The sequence below is a fragment of the Artemia franciscana genome, unplaced genomic scaffold, assembly GCF_032884065.1.
Source record: "Artemia franciscana unplaced genomic scaffold, ASM3288406v1 PGA_scaffold_73, whole genome shotgun sequence".
NCBI lineage: Eukaryota > Metazoa > Arthropoda > Branchiopoda > Anostraca > Artemiidae > Artemia > Artemia franciscana.
The window spans coordinates 384,685-407,262 of NW_027062708.1; the positions used below are offsets into that span (position 1 = coordinate 384,685).

Here is a 22,578-nt window from a genome sequence, read left to right on the forward strand (position 1 = left end):
TCATTTTTGTTGAGCTACACCACCAATTTTCTGATTTGACCTTGTTTTGCTTGGATTATTAGACTGTCGCAATTTTTCTGGGAAGGGCAGAAACAGAATTTGTATTAGCTTAACAGGGATTATTAACAGCCCGAAAATTTTCTTGGATTTTTCAGGCTCCCTCAGCCTGAATTTATCGCAGTGTGTCACTGGCTTATATTTTGTATTTAGTATCGTTTTACGATACAATAACTAAATATGGTTTGTATTGTATAAATAAAGCAGAAGTATTGTAAGTTTGCCAAATATATTTTACTTACCCCAGTGGACGTGTAGGCTACTGTTTATTTAATTGAAAATTACCGTTTACACAACCCCTGCGGAAAGTTTCAAGAACTACAAGTGCATGAGAGAAACCAGGAAACTGGCTACCCATTGCAAGGTCTTATTTTTTGAGTTGTTGCTTCATTTGAGGGGAATTTTTCTTCATTTTCCTTTGTTTATTTACACAAACCCCGTCTATCTTTTGTTTGTTTGAGAAATAAAATATTTCCATAATTTTGCTTTCCATAAATTCAATCCAATGTTTTTGGTCCTTGGCTCGTCGATATTGAACTGTGGTCTTTCCTTCCTTTCTTCCATTATAATGGGGAAACAGCTAAACCATTCAAGTGAAGTCACAAAAAGTGGGAAAGGGCTATTAACTTTCAAAACATTACAAAAGGAAAAATAAAATACGTAAATTCGACTTGGTTATATATATATATATATATATATATATATATATATATATATATATATATATATATATATATATATATATATATATATATATATATATATATATATATATATATATATATATATATATATATATATATATATATATATATATATAAATTTGACTTGAGGGTTTGCCCGATGTAATGTTAATTGAAATGATGGCATTACAGTTGCATTGTCAAGAGCTGGACGATAAAAACTGTTTTGTGAGAATCGATTGATAATCTTAAGTGAGAAACAAGTTTTAAATGGAAAAGAACTGTAATAATCACTCTTGCGCGAAGTACTCACATGGTAATTTGTAATCCTATTAGTAACATGATAACATTTCCTACATTATTACTCCTCGCTATAGAGGCCGCAGATGTGGATATTTTGACATCTGCCGGCACACACATATATTCATTTTCATTAAAAATGATAAATGTTTTGCTCGTTTGAATCATGGAAAAATATTTTTTTGTGATTATGGGCGTGTTTACAACTGGATGGCAAGTGGGAAACCTCTAGAATGAAACAAAACCTCATTGACAGGAACCTCAGATTCTTCTTAAAATATCTTTTAATCCAATAGTGAATAAAATAATAAAATAACTAAGAAACGCAATGATGGGGATTTTTCAGAATGTAAAAAAATTCAATCATTTTTTTTCACTGGCTGAAAATAACCCTCGTTTGATTTTTTAACTATTTGTGGTTTGCGTTTTTTTCCTTTTTTGTGGAACATCTATGAATTTCTGTTCCGTATTAGGTTTTGAACCTCTATGAGAGCGCAATTGTAGAAGCCTCCAAAACCCTTATAACCATTTGTAGTAATTTTGAATATAGGAGAAATTCAATTGGTAGGGGGACCACAAAAAGAATATTCGCTTAGGCGAGTCTCGGATCTTGGTGGAACTGGTCATAGTTATCAGTTTGAAATTTGATTAATAATCTTATCTGAACAATCTAAATATATTCTGTAGTATCATAAAGCTATATAGTATTACGTTATATATTATATAATATTATATGGTGTTATATAATATCATGATATATAATAAATTATATAGTATCATTGTAGTGTCATAATGTATTGATAAGTAAGCGAAACCGTATCCAGAGGGAGGGGGTTCTCAGGATTGACCCCCACCCCCACTCCAGAATTTTTTTTCCGACTCGTATATAAGTAAAAAAAATGTATATAAATATTTTTGATGTGTTTTGTAAAGTTTTTTTGTCAAAAAATGAAAAATAACTCCTCGAAAGGGTATCCTGGATTAATACCTGAAAAATTACCAGTTTCAGGTTTCATCTGGCCCTGGCACGCAATTTTACGAATGATATTTTATATATCAAGTTCTAAGCGTTACAAAAACCAAATGGCATAAACTCCATAAAACCCCAAGCAATTTGCTGCAGTAACTTTTCAACAAAGGAAAAATATAATTGATAGTAGGAATAGGCACCATTTGGTGGAGTTTCAGCTATTGGTGGATATGTTGATGGTTACCAGTAGTGAACAAAATAAATTTAATAATCATCCGGTTGAAACAATCTAGTAGCTGTCAAAATTTTTAATTACGTAAATGATAAAAAAATTTCATAAATGATTTTAAAACATGATATTTATAATTTGTTAATCTAAAAGGCATTATATATTTTTTTTAATTTTAAACAGCATAGATCACCAGCTCAATATTCCCAGAGTTCCAGGTTTCACGAGGTCCTAACCCGCTATCTAACTAAAAAGTTTTCTTGGATAATTAGTTCTAAAACGTTGTGAAAACACAATGATATTCCACATTTAGACCACAAGTGATGAATTGCATAGGAGAAAATTAACAGGCTGGCGGAATATTTACAATATAAATTATTATAATTATTATTATATTTAAGGTTAACACTGTAATTACAATTATTATTATTATTGATAGTGATAACATAAATATTACTTATAGAACACGATTATTGTAATGTATGATATGTAATTGATGGATAATAATAAAGAATAATAATGAATGACTAAAATATTTATTATATCGCTAAAATTTTATCATTATTATTTTTGTAGATATTACAAGTATAGTAATAATTATTACTATCAATGATTTGTATTATTATAATAATCCTTATATTTATTAGTTGTGATAAAAACTAATTATTATTCGTTATTACTGATATTATTATCATTCTATATTACTATTCTATATAATGTTTATTTATTATATATTGTTTTTAGGTTAAATCCCCTGGATCACTGGCTCGAACACCTAACGTTGGAGCTAGAGCAAGAATGCACAGTTGCTCTGCAAAGTAAAGACATACCTGTGCCTACAGTAGTTGAAACCAAAGCGAACAAACGAAAGTCAAGACCTGTCGATTATTTATATCTTTAGCGTCTTATTGTTATCTGTTGTTTCTTCTAACTCTGTCTTTCTTTCTTTTTTTTCGAAGATTACAAATACTTAAGGAAATAATAGCATGTTGAAAAAACAGGTCTAAAAATAAAGAAAAGTGAAATAGAGATCATGATTATCAAGTTTTGCTGGCTTCACTCCCATTTAGCTATTAGTTACTTCTTAAGTTACTTCCTTAATTAATCCCTAGTAATTGGTAAATATGTATATACAAAAATGTGTTAATATTTATATATATATATATATATATATATATATATATATATATATATATATATATATATATATATATATATATATATATATATATAGTACAAGGAGACTGAGATTCGCTCGCTCTTCTGGCGCTCTGCGCCTGGCAGGCTCGTTTATACGTGATTTTTGGACTACGTATTAGCATAATTATCGTATGTTTCTTTAGTTTTAAGTTATCGGGGGGCAAATCAGCAATTTCCGTCGATTTGAAAAATTATGGCTTAAATTCAACTCCTCCTTCATTTTTAAACTTCGTACAAACATATCTTTTATAGAGTTATACTCTCCTCGGAGGTGATTGACAATCTCAGCGTTAATTTCACTTGCTTCTTTTTTGAGTGGCGCTAAAATAAGCGTGACACAAAATTTCTTAATTTTTGAGAAATGAAGAAAGGAAAATTTTTTAATTCTCTCTTCGTTCCATATATATATATACAAATATATATATATTTGTTTGTCCCAATAGGCCGTATTTCTCCCCTCTGATGTTCGGAAACCTTCTTATTCACTTAAGCTAGATTGCAAAAAAGGGAAAATATGAAGAAAACACCCTTCTTAATGCGAAATTTCAAAATTGTAAATGCTTCGCGGCATAACACAGTCTTTTAAGATTAAATATTTCCCAGTAAGTGAGGATGAGACGCAATAAACGTTTTTACGGTAGTTCTCATATTTTCCCAAGCTTTGGGCTATAATTTTATACTTTAGGCCATCAACCAAATTCATTTGCAAGGTAATAAAATGAAATTAAGAAGTTCACAATTTCCGAGAAATTTAAGCCCTTTGGAGCCCATAGTTTGTTTGAAGCATTCACATGTCTAAAATTGGTGTTTACGGGAAGGAAACTTAAGGAGAATTGTACTTTTAGCAATTTATTCCTTGATGTTTCAGCCGCTTCATGGCAAAAAATTTTTATTTCAAATTATACTCACTAGCATTAATAGAAATTTCTGCCACTTCAATGATTTTTTTTTTCAAAGTTCAAATCAGCATACTTTTGATATAGTCTGCACATTATCTTTTTCCACTCCCAAAGAAAAAGGGGAGTTGACACCATTGGTTCCAATAGTGGCTCTGATTCTGATAAACATCAATTCTGATAAATTAATTGGATTTCATAGCTGACCCCTACCCTTTCTCCAAACTCTGGATCTGCACCTGCATGTGAACTGTAAATATAAGAAAGAATAAGCTTTGTGTAAGACTTAACACTTTTGAAAGCTGTTAGTTTTTCTCAATCGACATTGCTACGAAAAGTACACTGGGACTTACTCCTTGTACAATTCTTAGAATTATCCGGTAGATTTACTAACGCAGCAGGAGTACCTGATGGCATAGAAACCCGTCTTGTCTAAAAACGGATGTAAGAAGTTTTCCCCGATAGACTCTGTCTTAACCTCAGGATTTTCTACTGTACGAGGGTAAGTTGGCCTCTTTGAATACTTGAATATCATTTTTAATACATCCTGGAGTAAAAGCATGAAAGATTCGAGGGCATAGCCAAATTGCAGGTGAATATCTCTTCCGCCGAAACTGCATTATTTTAATCAAGCTAGTCAGCAACTTTAACTTTAGTTCCAGAGTTCTTGGACCCAGTACCGAAAATTTCTGTGCTACAGATCGTTTCTATCATTTAAGTTGACGTTTTCGGCTTAATCAGTGGATTTTAATTCGTTTTTATGAGGCACATCATCAACGGACCTAAACCCATTAGAGCATGCAGCGGTTTATACTGTGTGCAAAACATGAAGTTTGAAAATATTGCTCCTAGATGAGAAATTTTGATAGAATTATTCACGAAACTCAGTCAAAATATAGCAAATATTGTCTATTAGTGAAAGCTTCCTGATGGTAACTTGGATTGCTTAAGGAATGGTAGTGGCTGCACGAAAATTATTCAGCCTCTTAAAGTTAAAAATAGATAGTTAAGAAAAAAGGTAGAGGATACGGCATTGTTGAACAAAATACCAACTATTGGGATTGCGGAGCATGCTTACTTAGTGCTGTTGCCACTGATTAGGAAAATTTTCTTTTGGTTTGGCTGCCGATATACCGAATTTCAAGTGTGTCCTCAGCACCAAAGACTTTATGGTCATTTCCCCGACAAGCTACCATAGATAATACGAAATAGGGCGTGCAGAAGGGGAGTAATTTGCTATGTGTCAGGGGGGCAGCTACACTCTCAGAACTCCGTTTGCTCCCCCTTCTCCAATTAGAGTTTGACTCCTCCTTCCAGCTGAAATTTTGTTTCTTCAAAAATCTGGTCAAACTAAGATAAGCTTGCATAATTCAAACATCTACAGAAAAGGCTCAGTTTTTATCTCATCTTTATCTTTATGGTACTAAATGGCTCATTTTTCAGTTTTCCCTGTCATTTTCACTTGAGTTGGGAAAATTGGCTCCAACTCCTCCCCCCAGGATTTTGACGAAATTACACAACTGGTGTGCAATCCTACATGCATCTACCAAAAATGTTTCAAGTCCCAATTTAAGTCTACTACTCTAAAGTCTAATGGCTGGCTCTACAATTCTGTAACCTTGTAAATCAAACCAAAGATGTTGAGGAAAATCAATCAGAAAGAGGGAACTTGCCTCTTATAATTATTACCCCTTCCCCCGATTCTGAAAATACATTGTTTGGCAGTTTTATTGTAAATTTTCTTTTAGAACATCCATTAAAAAAAAATCTAAAGACAAAAGAATTGATTTTTCTCCTACATTTGAAAAATCTATTCTCCCCACCCCCTTCCCTCTGTCCTACACTTTCGTGAACGGATGCCATTAAAATGTTCCTCAATAGCCAGGAAAGTTCAATTTTCCTGTAAAGTTAAAGTTCAATTTACTATCATTTTATGTTATATTTATTTTGTTACTTTATTCTCGTTTTAGGCTGTAATCTTTGAAACTTTAATTCTCTATGAAAAACATTTTCCGGGAAAATTCTCCTACGTCAGCAAAATTAGGTGACCAACGAAAATAGTTATGGCAAACATTTTTCTCTGCTTTCATCAATAGCAAAATTTTAAACTTAAAGCCCATGTGTACTTATAACAATAGTTGGGAAACTCTAAGGTTTCAACTCTTCTTTCTATGACATATATTATCTAAACCGAACCTAAGGGAATTTTTTTTTAAGACTTAGGGACGCTTGTCTCTTATGCAATTTTTTAACTCTAGGGATAAATAAGGAGACAAAAAAGCTTAAATTACACTCATGGAGTAACTGAAGCTCTTTATTCGTTTCTATTAGGTTTACGTAGTAGCTTTGTTGATTGGAGGATTCTCAAAATTAAATTCTAGACAAGCCACTTGTCACCATCTTGGAAAGTAGTTAGGAAAACAAAACATAAGGGATGGATATACAGACTACAGTATGTCAAAGGAAGGTATTTTGAAGTGCTTACATCAGCTCATTTTCTATCTAGATGGCAATGAACTTTGATGACCTTTGAAAATGTTTGTTTTAGGCTATAAACATAAAACCTTGAAAAATGGATCTTCTGTTTAAATAAAGTACAAGAAAAGTATTTTCAGCTTCATATCTTTACTCTGTCCCAAATTATGAGGTTTCAAAGATCTAAAAACATATTTCCTAAGTTTAGAAATAATCCCATTGATATGTCTTAAATTTTACTAAAAAAAACAAACTTTTACTTAAAAAAAATAAAAGCTGATAATTAAAGCATATTGTTGTTTTGTCAAATTCTCAATAGGTAATAGACCTGTCAAGTAGGCAAATTTTCAAGACTTAAAAATCAGAAGAGGGTTAACATAGAAGTTTGGCAATACCTTCCCAGAGTATGTTTTGGCCTTGGATTCATAACTGAAATTTTTATTTTCCCAAACTAGGCTAGTCCCATTTCAAGATAGCAAAATTAGCTTGTTTTAAATTTTACTGCTTCTCAAAGGAAATAATATTAATAAAATAAAAGTAGGGTAAAATTCTAGTTGAGTGACTTCTTGCTATCTCAAAAAAGGGTTAGGTTAGGAAAATGAAACTTAATCAGGGATGGGTCTACAGGCTAAAGTATATCCCAGGAAGGTATTTTAAAGTTCCCACCTCTACTCCTTCTCCCTCTAAAGAGCCCTGAAATTTGCCTACATGATAGGTCTATACCTATTGAAATTTTGACAAAACAATATTTTACCTTAATTTTCAGTTACCAGTTGCTTTTTCTCTTCCTTTAGTTCTCAAAATGCAAGTCCTGTTATTTGAGTAAAATTCTGAGCCACATCAATGTTTTTTTTTCAAAATTTAGGAAATGTATTTGCATATCTTTAAAACCTTATAAATTGGGATTGAGCAAAGTTGTGAAGCTGAAAGTAATTTTGTTGTACTTCATTCAAGCAGAAGATCTATTTTGCAAGATTTCACTTTTATAACACACATATTTTTGAAGGTCATCTAAGGTCAGAGCCCTCTAGAGATAGAAGGAGTAGAGGTAGGTACTTCAAAATACCTTCCCAGGATGTACTTTAGCCTGTAGACCCATCCCTGAAAGTTTCATTTTCCTAACCTAACCCCTTTCTGAGATAGCAAGACGTCTAAAAGTAGTAATATTGGTATCCTCATGCTATGCTCTTTTTGTCTATCAGATTGATATTTCTGACAGTGAATCTCACCATACTCAATGATTTTATATATAGCTTTAGGATATTTACAAAACTAAAAGAAACATTTAGCCTAAGTAAAAAAAAATCTTGTTTTAGAATATTGTAGAGTAGAGTGACAACATTACTTTTTGCATTTTCCAACCATATGTGGTTGAATGTCTTTAGTGATTAATTTGCTCTACTAAATTTTGTTAATTCATAACCTTGGCTACAAAAAAAAAAATGTGAAATACTTTTATTTTAATTCAATCTTAAGTGGTAAAAAAAATATGTAGTGTCAAGTCACCCCATAGTGGGCAGGGGGTCACTCCAAAACAGCCTATATATTTCAATGCTATTCCTATGCTATATAACCTTGTATCAAGTTATGAGATTCATATGAAACCACATCTAAAATAGAGCATTTTGATCTATTGTAGCCATTTTGTTGTAAAATTCAACCAAGTTAAAGCCAAGTATTTAAAACAAACACAAAAACTTCTTGAAAGGTTTAAAGAATTCATAAAAGAATAAAAAATGGTTCTAAAGCAACTGTACTGACATAAAACTGAAGAAAAATGTTTTAAATTTTGAGAAAAAAAAAATCAACATGTCACAAAAATAAAGAGCTATACTGTATGACCAGATTACAAAAAGAAACGTATTGCAAAAGGGAAAAGTTGAATGAATTTGTACCTGGACTTGGAAGTTCAAATATTTTCCTAGGCTAATAATCTCCCACAATTATAACCTACTATTGGTACCAACTCAAGAACTAGAGGTCATCACCTGAAACTTGTCAAGCAGTCTACAATATCTGGACTCCACACTCAATTCTTTTTGTCTTCCATTATCAACAGTTAGAACAAAGTATCTAATGAAACAGGTACTGCTGAATCCATTGATGTTTCCAAAAAAAGGCTAGATGCTGAGGGGTCCTCCAGAAAGTGTAAACTCCATTGGGATGCTAATGAACATGGAACTCCACCTGGTCACAAATGCCAAACTTCTACAACTCAAATCATCATTCTGGAGCTCTACAAGGAAAAATCCTTCAATTGCTTCTAGCTGCAATTTAAGGTAATTTAAGGAAGTTCAAAGATCAGCCTGTCCAACCAAATCATTTATCTTAATATTCCCATTGAAGATACAATTTCTCACACTTGTCATCTCTTAACAGAATTAATCAAACACCATGTATCAGCTTCAAGTGCTTCCTTTCAGCTTCAAGTCTCTCTGAGGCTTTGTTTCAATTGCTGTTATCTGTCAATGCTCTACAACTCTTTTGCTCTCCCCCATATCCTCTACATTGCATCCTTCTGGAAGATTCTGACTCATTCTGATAAATTCAAATCTGCTTCATTTTCTTCTGTTTTGTAAAATACCTCATTGAGATATCCAATTTTGACCCACAGCTCAAAAATCATCTATAGTCTTAATATAACAGATCCTACTACAGCTGTTGCTAGACTTATAGAAAAACATAGCAAAAAGATAAAAAAAAAATGCTTGGAACCAACTCCTTCTATACTAATTAATTTTTTGTAGTTGTATAGCATTCTTTTACTTTTTTTTCAGTCCTCCATCATTTTTCTTTTTGTATGAAGACAGGTTCTCAGTAGATATTAATAAGAATTATAAGCATAATGTGTCATAGCCTAAAATAAAAATTTGCATGATAAAAAAAGTAAAAAAAAATCTTAATTTCTATCTCCCATAGATGGCCTTAAATACTGCTATAATCTCATCAAATTTCTTTCCTACATGTTATAAGACCCTCTTGCCTCTCTCTAAATATGCTTGATAATTCAATATCCTCAACTTTCTAAACATTTCACCTCTTTATGCAAAAAAAGAACTATTAAAATGTGCATCTGCTTGACATTCATCTGCTTTGATCACTCACTACCCTGTTCACCATGTGGGCACAAAATACAATAAACATAAAAAATCTTATACTTTCTCTTCTTTTTCTTGCTATATCTTGTTGCTGTCAATTTGTAAAAAGTTTTTGATTTGGCCATGATGCAATAGTCAGTAAAATTTTCAGGGAAATCCAGTTTGTTCCTTAATAGTTAGAATCATTGCTATTTTGTATCCAGTGGAACCTAGTCAGTTATATCTCAAGATCTATTCCAATCATACAAAAACAACAAGTTATGTGGAGTGAAGAATTCTCTGAAGACAGGGATTAAAACAGAACCTGATTAAACATTTTGGCTATGAATATAGCTGTCTATGTTTCTCTCTACTTTGTTCACAGCCTTGCTCTTTGGCCATTCATGTGAAGTTCCCACTTCATTTAAATTGTTCTTCCCACCTCATCAAATTCTACTTTTCATTTGGCTGAGCTTCATTTTTTTAAGTACCCTTGGTTTAGAGCCAGGTTTGATTAGTACTATAACTTCTAGTGCTGTATTCATCTTAGTTCTGACATATCTATTTTATTCTTTTTATTTTTGTATTTCTTATATTCTTGTTGCTACCACATTTTAAGCTAATAACCATACCCATGCAGGTGAAGCTATCCACTTAGTAATTTAATTTTTGTGCTTAACATCACCTATTCACCCTCATTTATTCGTAATTCAAGCAACTTGGTCTTCTTAACATCAGATTTCAAAACTGTTCTCACCTCTTGGATTCTCTAAACCTTCTGAAGTCCATTCATTTCAATAAATTTTTACCCAGGATGCTCAAGTCACCTGTATAATCAAATTTTATGATGGTTTTAGCTTCCCATTTAATACCATGTTCTTCCAAAGCCTTTGTCATGTTATTTTGCTTAAATCTATCAAAATAACTGTATAAATAAGAATAAGACTCAACCCTGCCTAATACACGACTTCTCCTTCCAAATGTCAAGTTTTTTTGAATTAGCTCCTATTTTCATATACATTTCATATATTTTTCCTGTTTCTAGCTATTGATTTGGTTTGATGTACAGAAATTTGTATCTTTGTTTTTATCAATGCTTTTATTATGCCTTTAAATGAGTAACTGTTTCCTTTTTATCCTTTTTTATTGAATATACATATGTTTTACAGCCTTTTTTTGTATGAATTTACTTTTCTGATCAATACATATTGTCACTCTATTGTTGTAGTTTTGTATGTTTTGCAGATATTTTTTGTATTGCTTTTATTTTTGACAAGAAATGCAAGTTGTTCAATGTTGGCTTGTAGAAGTAAATTTAAGGACAAAAATACCTTACCTATCTTGTATGGTTTAATAGGTTGGAGCAACCTCTATCTGGCTATATTTACTCATTTTATTTACAGACCATGGCACATAAACCTGTGGTTTTGCCCTTGTTTGCAAATGAGGCTTTGTTCACCTTGGATGGCAAAAGTGTTCAATTCCAACCTGCACCAGAGCCATCTGGATTTCGGGTATAGTATAAACAGTTAATTATAAGCTCATAAGTAGGAAAAAAAATACTGTTATCAATTCCTGTTGTCCAGAACTTTGTTTTGACAGTGTTACTAATTTTTTTTTTGTGCCCTAACTAGCCTGCCTGCACCAGGGAAGCCCCTTCCATGTACTTTTCATACAACCAGGAATTATGTATTGTCATTTTATTTGGTTTTGCATTTCTAAACATTTCCTGAAATTTTTCAATTTCATACCCTCAGCCACTTCTGAGATATCAAAGATCTGTCGTTTTGACATCCAAGATTCACCTGGTATATTTTTATGGCACTTGGACATATAGCAGTCGCAAATTCTGTTGGTCCCGGTTTTGCTACTTTAGGCACTTCCAGGTAAGCTAGTATGATGAAATTTTGCAGGAGTATCAGGGACCGGACCAGATTAAATTAGAAATAGTCGTTTTCCCGATTTGACCATCTGGGAGGGATTGGGGGGCCCTTTAATTTGGAAAAAATAGAAAAATTGAAGTCTATTAGAAAAATGAGGTATTTCTAACTTACGAATGGGTGATCGGATCTCAATGAAATTTGATATTTAGAAGTATATTGTGTCTCAAAGCTCTTATTTTAAGTCCTGACCGGATCTGGTGACACTGGGGGGAGTTTGGGGTGATGGAACCTGAAATGATGGAATATGCTTAGATTGGAGGGAACGGGATTAAACTTGGTGGGAAAAATATGCAGATGTCTTAGATACGTAATTTACATAATTGGAACGGATCCGCTCTATTGGGGGGGGGGGGGGTTAATTCTGAAAAATTAGAAAAAAATGATGTATTTTCAACTTACAAAGGATTGATTGAATCTTGATGAAACTTCTTATTTAGAAGGACCTCGTAACTCAGATCTCTTATTTTAAATCTCAACTGGATCCAGCGTAATTGGGGGGGGGCAGTTTTGGGGGGAACCGGAAATCTTAGAAAATACTTAAAGTGGTGAGATCAGGATGAAACTGGATGGGAAGAATAAAAACCTGTCTAAGATACATGACTGACGTAACCGGACCGGATCTAATCTCTTTGGTGTAGTGGGGGGGGGGTTAGTTCTGAAAAACTAAAAAAGAGGTATTTTTAACTTACGAACGGGTGATCGGATCGCAATGAAATTTGATATTTAGAAGGATATCGTGTCTCAGAGCTTTTATTTTAAATCCCGACCAGATCTGGTGACATTGGGGGGTTGGGTTGGGAGGGGGAAACCTAAAACTTGGAAAACACTTAGAGTGGAGGGATCGGGATGAAACTTGGTGGGAAAAATAAGCACAAGTCCTAGATACATGATTGAAATAACCGGAACGGATCCGTTCTCTTTGGGGTTGTTGGTGGGGGGGGGGTTAACTCTGAAAAATTAGAAAAAATTAGGTATTTTTAACTTACGAACGGGTGATCGGATCTCAATGAAATTTGATATTTAGAAGGATATCATGTCTCAGAGGTCTTCTTTTAAATCCCGACCGGATCTGGTGACATTGGGGGGGGGGGTTGGGAGGGGGAAACCTAAAACTTGGAAAACACTTAGAGTGGAGGGATCGGGATGGAACTTTGTGGGGAAATTAAGCACAAGTCCTAGATACATGATTGACATAACCGGAACGGATCCGCTCTTTTTGGGGTATTTGGGGGGGGGGGGGTTAGTTCTGAAAAATTAGAAAAAATGAGGTATTTTTAATTTACGAACGGGTGATTGGATCTCATTGAAATTTGATATTTAGAAGGATATCGTATCTCAAAGCTCTTATTTTAATTCCTGACCGGATCTGGTGACATTGGGGGGAGTTTGTGGTGGGGGAGCCTAAAATGATGGAAAACGCTTAGATTAGAGGGATCGGGATGAAACTTGGTGGGGAAAATAAGCAGAAGTCTTAGGTACGTGATTTACATAATTGTAATGGATCCGCTCTATTGGGGGGAGGGTGGTTAATTCTGAAAAATTCGAAAAAGTGGCGTATTTTCAACTTACGAAGGAGTGATCGGATCGTAATGAAATTTCATATTTAGAAGGACCTCATAACTCAGATCTCTTATTTTAAATCTCAACCGGATCCCGCGTGACTGGGGGGGGGGGCATTTGGGTGTACCGGAAATCTTTGAAAATACTTAAAGCGGTGAGATCAGGATGAAACTGGATGGCAAGAATAAAAACCTGTCTAAGATACGTGACTGACATAAATGGACCGGATCTGCTCTCTTTGGTTGAGTTGGGGGGGGGGATAATCTTGAAAATTGAGGTATTTGTAACTTACGAAAGGGTGGCCAGATCTTAATGAAATTTGATATTTAGAAGGATCTTGTGCTTTAAAGCTCTAATTTTAAATTCCGACCAGATCCTTTGACATTGGGGGGACCGGAGGGGGAAACCGGAATTCTTGGAAAACGTGAAAATTGGGGTATTTTTATCTTATGAATAGTTGATCGGATCTTAATGAAATTTGATATTTAGAAGGAATTCATGTCTCAGAGCTCTTATTTCAAATCCAGACCAGATCTTTTGAAATTGGGGGGATTTGGAGGGAGAAATCTCCAACCGTACTGGATTCGCTCTCTTTGGGGGAGCTGGGGGGAGGGGTTCAGTGATTTGGCGAGTTTGGTGCTTCTGGACGTCATAGGACGATGAAAATTGGTAGGCGTGTCAGGGAGCTGCACAAATTGACTTGATAAAGTCATTTTCCCAGATTCGACCATCTGGGGGGCTAAAGGGAGAGGAAAAATTTGTAAAAATTAGGTATTTATAACATACGAATGGGTGATCGGATTTTAATGAATTTTGATATATAGAAGGACATCGTGACTCAGAGCTTTTATTTCAAATCCTGACCGGCATTAAGCCTCTTATTTTCCTTTTAAATCAATCTATTGATTCATAGAATTTTGTTAGAGCTCAAACCATATGATGTCTTGGCTCTTAGCTCTTCATGCCTCGTCACAAGTGCCATATGAGCTCTTAGCTCTTGTTATGAAGTTCAATACCCCCTTTATCATTTCATGAAAGTTTAAATTTAATATCCTAAGTTATTTCTGAGATACTGCAGATACATAATTTTGGCAACCTTGATGAGCATAGCGTTTTCTGATTTTATTCAACATGCCCTGAAAGTGTTGACTTAATACGATTAGCTGCTCCTGAGATGTGCTGTTTTGGCAGTCAGGGTGCACATAGTGTCTTGTGTTTCAGTTCAACATGTCCTGACAATCTCAATACATTTAGTCCTTTCTGAGACATTTCAGATACGCCCTTTTTATAACCGGGATGCACACAAGTCTGAAAATTCAGACACTGAATTGTCTGAAAAAGTGTCGCAAAGTGTCTGAAAATTCAGACACTTTGCACACACTGAATGAAAACTCAGTTCAAATCCCCAACAATATATCCTGAAAGTTTTGACATATTACCCTTTTCTCTTCCTGAGATATTGTTCATATATTCTTTTGACAATTGGAGTAAGCATGGTGTCTTTTGATGTATTTTTACACCCCCCCTAAACTTTTCTTGAAAGTTTCAACTTCATACCCTAAGCTGTTCCTGAGATATTACATGCATGCCATTTTGACAACCTAAATGCACTTCAAAGCTTTTGATTGATTAGAAAATGCTCCTCAAGTTTCCCTGGAAGTTTCAGCTTAATACCGTTAGTTGTTCTTGAGTTATTGCATGTATGCCATTTTGACAACCGTGATACACTTGGTGTCTTTTGATTTATTTCACTATTCCCTGTAAGTTTCATCCTAGTACCCTAAGCCTTCTTGGACACACCATGGATCAAACATTCTCCCCTTTCTCAATAATAAATCCTTTATTTAAACAATGGGTTGCTGGCATAATTTACAATCTTTGTCCCAGGGGCTGTGGGGATCAAATCATCCCAGGAGGCATATTTATTTGATGCTTCGACTGTTTTGAACAAAATGGCTGTCTCAAAGTTTTGACTAGTTTTAAGGGGGCAGCTAAAAGGGTGAGAGAGGGAGGCTTGTTGCCTTCCAATCGCTTTTGACTCTTAAAACGGTCAATAGAAATTTAGTTTCCAGTCAATTGAGCCCCCTCCAAAGTTTCTACATTTTCTTCCATATGAAGTGGCCTGGTGAAATAAATAAAGCAAAACAATAATACATTGAAACCATATTGCCCTTACTTAGGTACTGCTCTTGAGCTGACTGTGATATTATTCAATTACAACTTGATTACAAGTTGCCTGTATATTTCTACATTTTCATTTGATTTATTATTGGAAAGGTAGTGTGGTTTAAGACATTATACACTTCAGATTAATAAGTTTAATATGCACTTAAGTGTCATCAGTGAGGCTTAAATCCATTAAGTCTCATCAGAGAGACTTAACTTCCTTTTAAATCCATTGCTTCAATTGTATTAAAAATTTGTTGTCTTAATTACATTCTTAATTGAAATTGTTTATTTAGTTTTCATCTTGGGGGGGGGGATCTGTGAAGGGGAACCTTGTACTTATAAGAGTTAATCGCTTTTTTTCAAATGTGCAGAAAAAATCCATTGGCTGAACAGCAGCTTCAATTGAATTAATACCTTTTGTTTTCTGCTAAACCCAAATGTGACAGCACTTTTGTGGTGGCAAAAAATTAAGATTCTGATTGGTGGCATCTCCTCCTTTACCCGGTGCTCTTGGATTTACGGGAAATTTATTTGCATGGCATTAATTTGATGCTTCCAGGTATTCTACAAAATAGTAACCCAACCACAATATTTCGAGTGGGAGTATATATAGAAAAATCTTTAATAAGAAGAAAAAGTTTTATATGATTAATTTCTTTTGTAGTTAGATTAGGTACTTTTTGCGTTGAATTCTGTTTTTTTTTTTTTGTGCGTGTTCGTACTGTTGTTAATTTCCTTGCTTGTCTGTTATTTATTTATATTTTGTGTGTATATGGCCCACGGGTTTTTGAAATACACTTATCTATCTATCTATCTATCTCCTCCTTTACCTGTGGTAATTTATGTTGATTTTAAGGTAGTTTAATATTAAGTTTGTCACATTTAAAATATATGAAAAATTAATTAAATCTACTTTATTAAAAACTCGGCAACACGCTGTAACTTAGTTTTATTTGTAACAGTATTAAAATGTTTGAAGAACAAAAAGCCAAACAATATAAATAAGTAAAAGGTAAAAACCCACAATTTATTTCAATTTTACATTCACACAGGCCCAAAAAAACTATATGACACAATTACATTCACACACTAAAAAATAATAACATTCTGCAGAAGTGGAAACAAATCTTTGTTCACATCGCGCTTGTCCCGAGAAAGTAAGCTGCAGCTTGGGAACAGATGCTGCCGTTTGGTGAGTAAGTATCAGCATATTGGAATAATAAAAGTGAGAAGGATATTTTTGTGAAAGGAGTGGCTCAAAAGGGATTATCCAAATATCTGCAGAAATTTTGATGGTGGTCAGACAAGGTATCAAGCTTCAAGTTCCCAAGCAACCCTAGATAGCCTAGGTTCCCTAGATGCAATCATTAAGGCTCTCAATTGAATCCTCTCTAACAAGTCAGACTCCCGGGTTGTCAAGCCAATATGCCGTACCGGGCAACAACACTCTAGGGAGGAACGAATGAATGTTGTAGAGATATGGGGAATGGATCCTGTACGTCGAAAGAGCTGTGTTGTTCCAATTTTTCTCTTTTTAAGGTAGTATTAATTTGTATTTTCCATGGCAGGTCAGAAGACAAGGTAACCAATAGTTTTATTTAATCAACCCTTTTAGACGCCAGAAGAGGGTGGTTGAAAGCTCATTTTTGGTTGAAGTGGTTGAGGGCTCACCTTTGCGAAGGTAGATTTTTGGTTTACAATTGTCACTTAATGAATATAAAAGATGGACACGGAGAACTTCGTTTGGAATGCGATGTTAAATTTTGTTTCAGAATAATGCTAGCCGGAATAAAACTGTCAATTGATTATTAATTGCACTGTGGAGTTTTACAAAAGAAGTAATATACTGAGTGGAAAAGAATTGATCCTACTGAAATCTCACCTACTGGACCCCTTCCATAAATCAGTTAAGGATGAAGAGAATATCTTGGATATTGTAAAATTATTTGCCTAACCGGCTAAAAAAAGTGTAACTTACCGACATTTGTCATTTTTGAACTTACCTAGGTCCCTGCATGCAAAGGAAAGGTAAGTGCATGCATAATAATTAAGCCAAATAATATGTGTTGTCGTTTTGAAGGCTTCATGGAAAGGTTGAATAAAGGTTACTTACTGTTTTTTACTCATTTTTGTTTTCTTACCTAGCCAAACGCTCCCAGAAACCTGTCTATCTGTAGTTTTTACAAATCTTCCTCCGCTGAAAACCCCATCGGACCCGAAAGCTTTTATAGAATCTGCATGTGATGAATCTTTTGATGCTTCTAAGATTGAACTCAGACCAGGAAAAAACGAAAGGTGGGTAGCTATTGCACAGAAGGCTACTGTGGAGAAAATGGCGCTAGCGATTAACAATCAAAATCTTGGTTCCAGTGCAAAAATAAAAAATCCCTCACACATCAGTATAGTTAAAGGGATTCCTGGGTTCCTTAGAGCATGGATATGCAAAGTTTAGTAGCCGGTTGTGAGAATAATAAACAATGTGGGAAATCACGTGCCTTCCAGCTGAATTTTCTAAGCAGAGATGACCTTGATACTGCAGCAAAAATGCTGATTATAATTGACTTTTTTCAAAATCCAAGAATTTATCTATCTCCCAAAATGTTGCTTCAATTTTCACGAAATCGGCCAATGTTGATACGGCGTAAAAATGTCTAGAAATATGGCCGTTGTGCTCAAAATTACCATGGTGCAACCAAAAAAAAGCCTGCGTCAGAACCAGATATGCTCTTTGAACTTTCAAAGCATCAAACAAACGTTCTACTATGCTAGCTACTCGTCGAATAAGAGTATGAAGCCGAACTACCAATCTGTTTGAGATGGTTGAGCCCTATATTAAAAACGCTTCGTGTCAGGAAACCTAAATGATAATCTCAGCATAAAAATCATCGTGGTAGAACAACTTTGCCTTACTGAAGAAATCATATAAATACAGAAACATTTTCTCTCTGTTGTAGTGTTGTAGTAAGTAGTATGAAACTACTTGATATAGTGCCATCACATATGCTCCACTTTGTATCTGTGATAAGATCAAGAAAATAAGGGCGTCCCTCAGGTGGACTTGCTGCAATAACAGATAGACATACTAAATCCGAACTGTTTGCAAAATCTGACCATTTCATTGTAGTAAAAGTGGGTAATTCTGTCATTGTGAATGCATACCTACCAACAGACTAAAGAGACGAAAGCTCTGAAACTAAGTTTGCTCTGGCATGCAGAAAGTTGTGTAAATGTTTGAGTAAATTAGAGTCTTGCGCCTCCGTTGGCTTCTGTTGGAGGACTTTAATTGTGACTTGTTGAAAAGTGGTAACTCACGTACGGCTCTGCTTCTTAGCCTGATGTCACCAAACCTTGCTGATTTTACATATATAAACCCCTCGGGATCAGTGTCTAACCTTGATCGCGTGCTTGTTTCCAGTAGTATTGCCAGTCGTGTAGTAAGTGAAACCTTCTTTAATTTTTTTTTTTGTATCTGATCATTTGCCTTGTCTTATAGCGTTGCGGCTCCATTTATCTGTGCACGAGTAACCTAAGAATCTTAAGTGGCATACTGTAGTAGAATGGAAGAAGGTTGATATGCTCCAGTAGCAGTATTGCATTGATAATCTTCTCGTAAAGATAAAAATACCATTTGAGCTTCTCCAGAATTAGGTGTCATCTTCGATTGATGAAACTCGTTAAAATTAATGTTGTATATGTCACTTATTTTACAAACCTTATCATAAGCAAGAAAGCGATTTGTCTCTCGCACTGAAGTACAAGTTGGGTCCTAAGTGAAGGGCTGGTCCCAGAATTTATTGCTTTTTGAGGCTTGTAATAAGGCCATATTTTGGCTAAGTATCTGGTAGACTGCGGCCGTCCAGAACTGGTGATCCACCTATCCAGCAAACGCCATTTTTAAAGGGCCGGGGAAACATATAGCCACTATTCTTTCCAATTTTTCTGAAAATGATTAATAACCCAGGACTTTCATGGAAAAATTTTGCACATAAACAAAAACAAAAGCCCAAACAGTCATCTCACATTCATCCCGAATTATGGGAACAATATTTCTCGAGAGAGATTTCAAAACCTGGCCCACTAATAGAAAACCTTTTCAAAGTCACACTTGAGCAGATGCTTTTGAAAGAGGTCAAATCAACGTTTACTGTATCTGTTTCAGACATGTATAATATAATTCGTAAAATCAAGAAGCCTCTCTTGAGAGGTATAAATCCTGTTTGCGCTAAACAAATCCTATGTGGAACCCCTACACCTTTTTCCACCTTGCTCTGCTTTCCTAAATGCTGTTCACAAAAGGAATGGTTCCTCCTTCGTTTTCAACTGGCTGTTTTACTCCTGTCCATAAAAACAACAAACCCTTAAATGAATGTTAATCATACCGGCCAATAACGGTAGCTATAACTTTTTGTAAAATTATTGAGAAATTGATAATGCCTGAATTGATTGCTAAATGTTATATGCGCCCATACCAATTTGGCTTCCAAAAAGGTATAGGGTGCGCTCATGGACTGCCGGCAGTGTCATTAGTTTTGATTGATGCGAATAAATCGGGACAGTCACTTGTTCTAGAGTGCCATGATGCCAGTCGTGCTTTTGATTCCATAATTTACACTCATAACCTAATTGAAATGTGCAAGCGGGGGGTCAGTACTTGTATTACTCTTACATTATTTGTATAGTCTATATGTAGCTATCGTAGTTAATCTGTCTGACGGAATGATTACAGAGATAGTCATACCTGTTCGCTGTGGTGTAAGGCAAGGTGCCCTTACATCCCTAATTGTGTTTAATAACTGTATTCTGGATGCACAGTCCCAAGCGGTCTCCTCTTGTATTCTAGAAGGGATACCACGAACTGTAAGTAAGGAGGGACTCGGCTCAATAGTAATCGAAACATTAAAAGACGAAACTTTGGTATCAATAAATACATCAAAAGAATCAGCTTATTTACCGATTCCAAATATACAAGATTTATCAAGTTTAGCATTACCCATTAAAAGCTTTGAGCCTGAGAAAATTCGCCAAATTCTCGAAAAAGGAAAGAAATGCCCCCTAAAAATAAAGGAATCTTAGCGAAAATCGCGCCATCGGAATCAGCGTATCAGGAAACCCTGCTGTAGAAGTTTCAAGCTCCTATGTACAAAAATTTGGAATTTTGCAATTTTTTCCCGAAGCAAGATCAGAGCCCTAATGAATGTTTGCATTCTAAGCTAGTGGTAACTAGCCCCCCTCCCACGACCCCTTTCCCCCCAAAGTCGTCCGATCAAAATTGTGAGTGATTTATTTTGTTCAGCATAGTTGAAAGATCCAATAAATATGTCTTTAGGGGTAACATGTCCCCCTCCCCAGAGTTCGTGGTGAAAGGCCTGTAAGCTATGAAATTTGACCGTTGTTTACGCATAGTATTTGTTATTGGGAGCATATAGACATGTTTCGGGAGGGGGGATTTTGTGCTTGGAGTTGGTTTCCATAAGGAGAATTTTCCGCGAAGAGGGAAATATTGGGGAGGTAAACTTTTCAGGGGAAATTTTACACAAGGGAGATGTGATGGAATTCCCATGCAAAACTCTTTTTATTTGTCTTACTTTCTTTTTGCCAGCTCAATTTTGAATGTGGAAATGTTCTGGGGGAATTATCCTAGGGCTTTTTCAGCCTATTTGGATTTCCGGGAAAAAAAATTTCATTCCTGAAGTAATCAAGAAAACGATTAGAAATTAAAGTCTTTTTCAAATGAAAGCATGCTAGGGAGAATTTTTCAGGCTGAATCGTCCGAAAGAAATTTTGCGGGAGGGGGGGGTGATTCTCAGCGAGGATGGAATAGTCTGGAGGGAACTTTACGAGGCGGGGTGTATTTTACGCGGGAGGCAATTTCCACGGAGGAGTTTTCCGTTGAGGGGGGAGATTTTCATGGGGGTTGAGCCAGATTTATTGATATTATTGGAAAAACGATCAGAAATTAAATCAAAGACTAGTTTTTTAGCTGAAAGTAAGGAGCGAGATTAAAATTCAAAACGAACAGAAATTATTCCGCATATCAAGGATTTGTCCCACTCAATACCCTGCTCTTTACGCTAAAAATCCTTTTTTATATATTTTTTTTTTTTTTTTTAATTAGTTCTATTCTTAGTTGAGAACATTTAAAGATAAATCTTAGGTTTAACGCTGAAAAGTTAGAAGCCGTACTATTTAACTGGCGCTCAGTTCCCAAAGGATATGAAGTTGATCTTTATGGCGTATTAGGTGCTCTTAAACCGGAAATGAAATATCTTGGCTTCCCAATCGGTGACTCTTAAAGTAACTAGAAAGCTCTTCATCTGTCATTTCCAGCGCCGGACATCCAATGCTTATGGTATTGTAGTATCTAATAAATTTTGCTTTAGTCACCAGCTACTAGCTAAATTGTATAACTTTTATGCTCTTCCAAATTTTTTGTACCTTGTATCTTTTTGGCGTACCTTTTTGGCAATAAAAATAAATTAACTCTGGTGAATTTATTATCGGTATGCTAAATATCTCCTTGGCCTCCCACTTTGGCCAGTAATTCTTTCGTCAATAGAAGATACGGTATTATAGACCCTAATGCTGCCATCAGCAGATACATTGAAGCTTATAATAAAGGAATCAATGAACACCCGAGGTGTTCCCTTTTAAAATAGTAAATGTATTTTGTGTGTGTGTGTGTAATTATTGTGGTTTATTATGTGTGTTTGGTTGTTATTGTGCTTGTGTGCTTATTTTATAATTTTTTGTTTTGTTTTATTTGTCATTTTCGTTTCTTTTTTCTTTTCTTATACTCCGTTTATTATTGTGTTTACAACGGGTCACAAATAAATTCAATTCAGTTACCTCCCTCAAAACTCCTATTAAATATGTTCCCTGCTAGGATTTAGAACATTTCTCTAGCAAGAAAAGATCATTCATATATTTCCACCGATCTGTGTATCCTACTGCCAATTTAAATACTATAACAAGAAATAAAATTGGTATCAAATGTGTAACTTGTGGCACAGTTAATCCGT

General features: G+C 34.8%; 2 protein-coding genes across 2 annotated transcripts in view; both read left to right on the forward strand.

Moving 5' to 3' along the window:
* The window catches only part of LOC136042149 (uncharacterized), a 51,385-nt gene extending 48,131 nt beyond the window's left edge, over window positions 1-3,254 (forward strand). Inside the window, exon 3 of the mRNA XM_065727062.1 lies at window positions 2,984-3,254. Within this exon, the coding sequence (XP_065583134.1) occupies window positions 2,984-3,140 (157 nt within the window). The 3' untranslated portion in view covers window positions 3,141-3,254. The remainder of the gene's footprint in view (window positions 1-2,983) is intronic.
* A 3,149-nt stretch (window positions 3,255-6,403) lies between these two features.
* Window positions 6,404-22,578, forward strand: part of LOC136042160 (uncharacterized) — a gene marked incomplete in the record, with an annotated part of 83,773 nt that continues 67,598 nt past the window's right edge. The window contains 2 exon segments of the mRNA XM_065727087.1: window positions 6,404-6,488; window positions 11,291-11,401. Coding sequence (XP_065583159.1) covers window positions 11,294-11,401 — 108 coding nt within the window.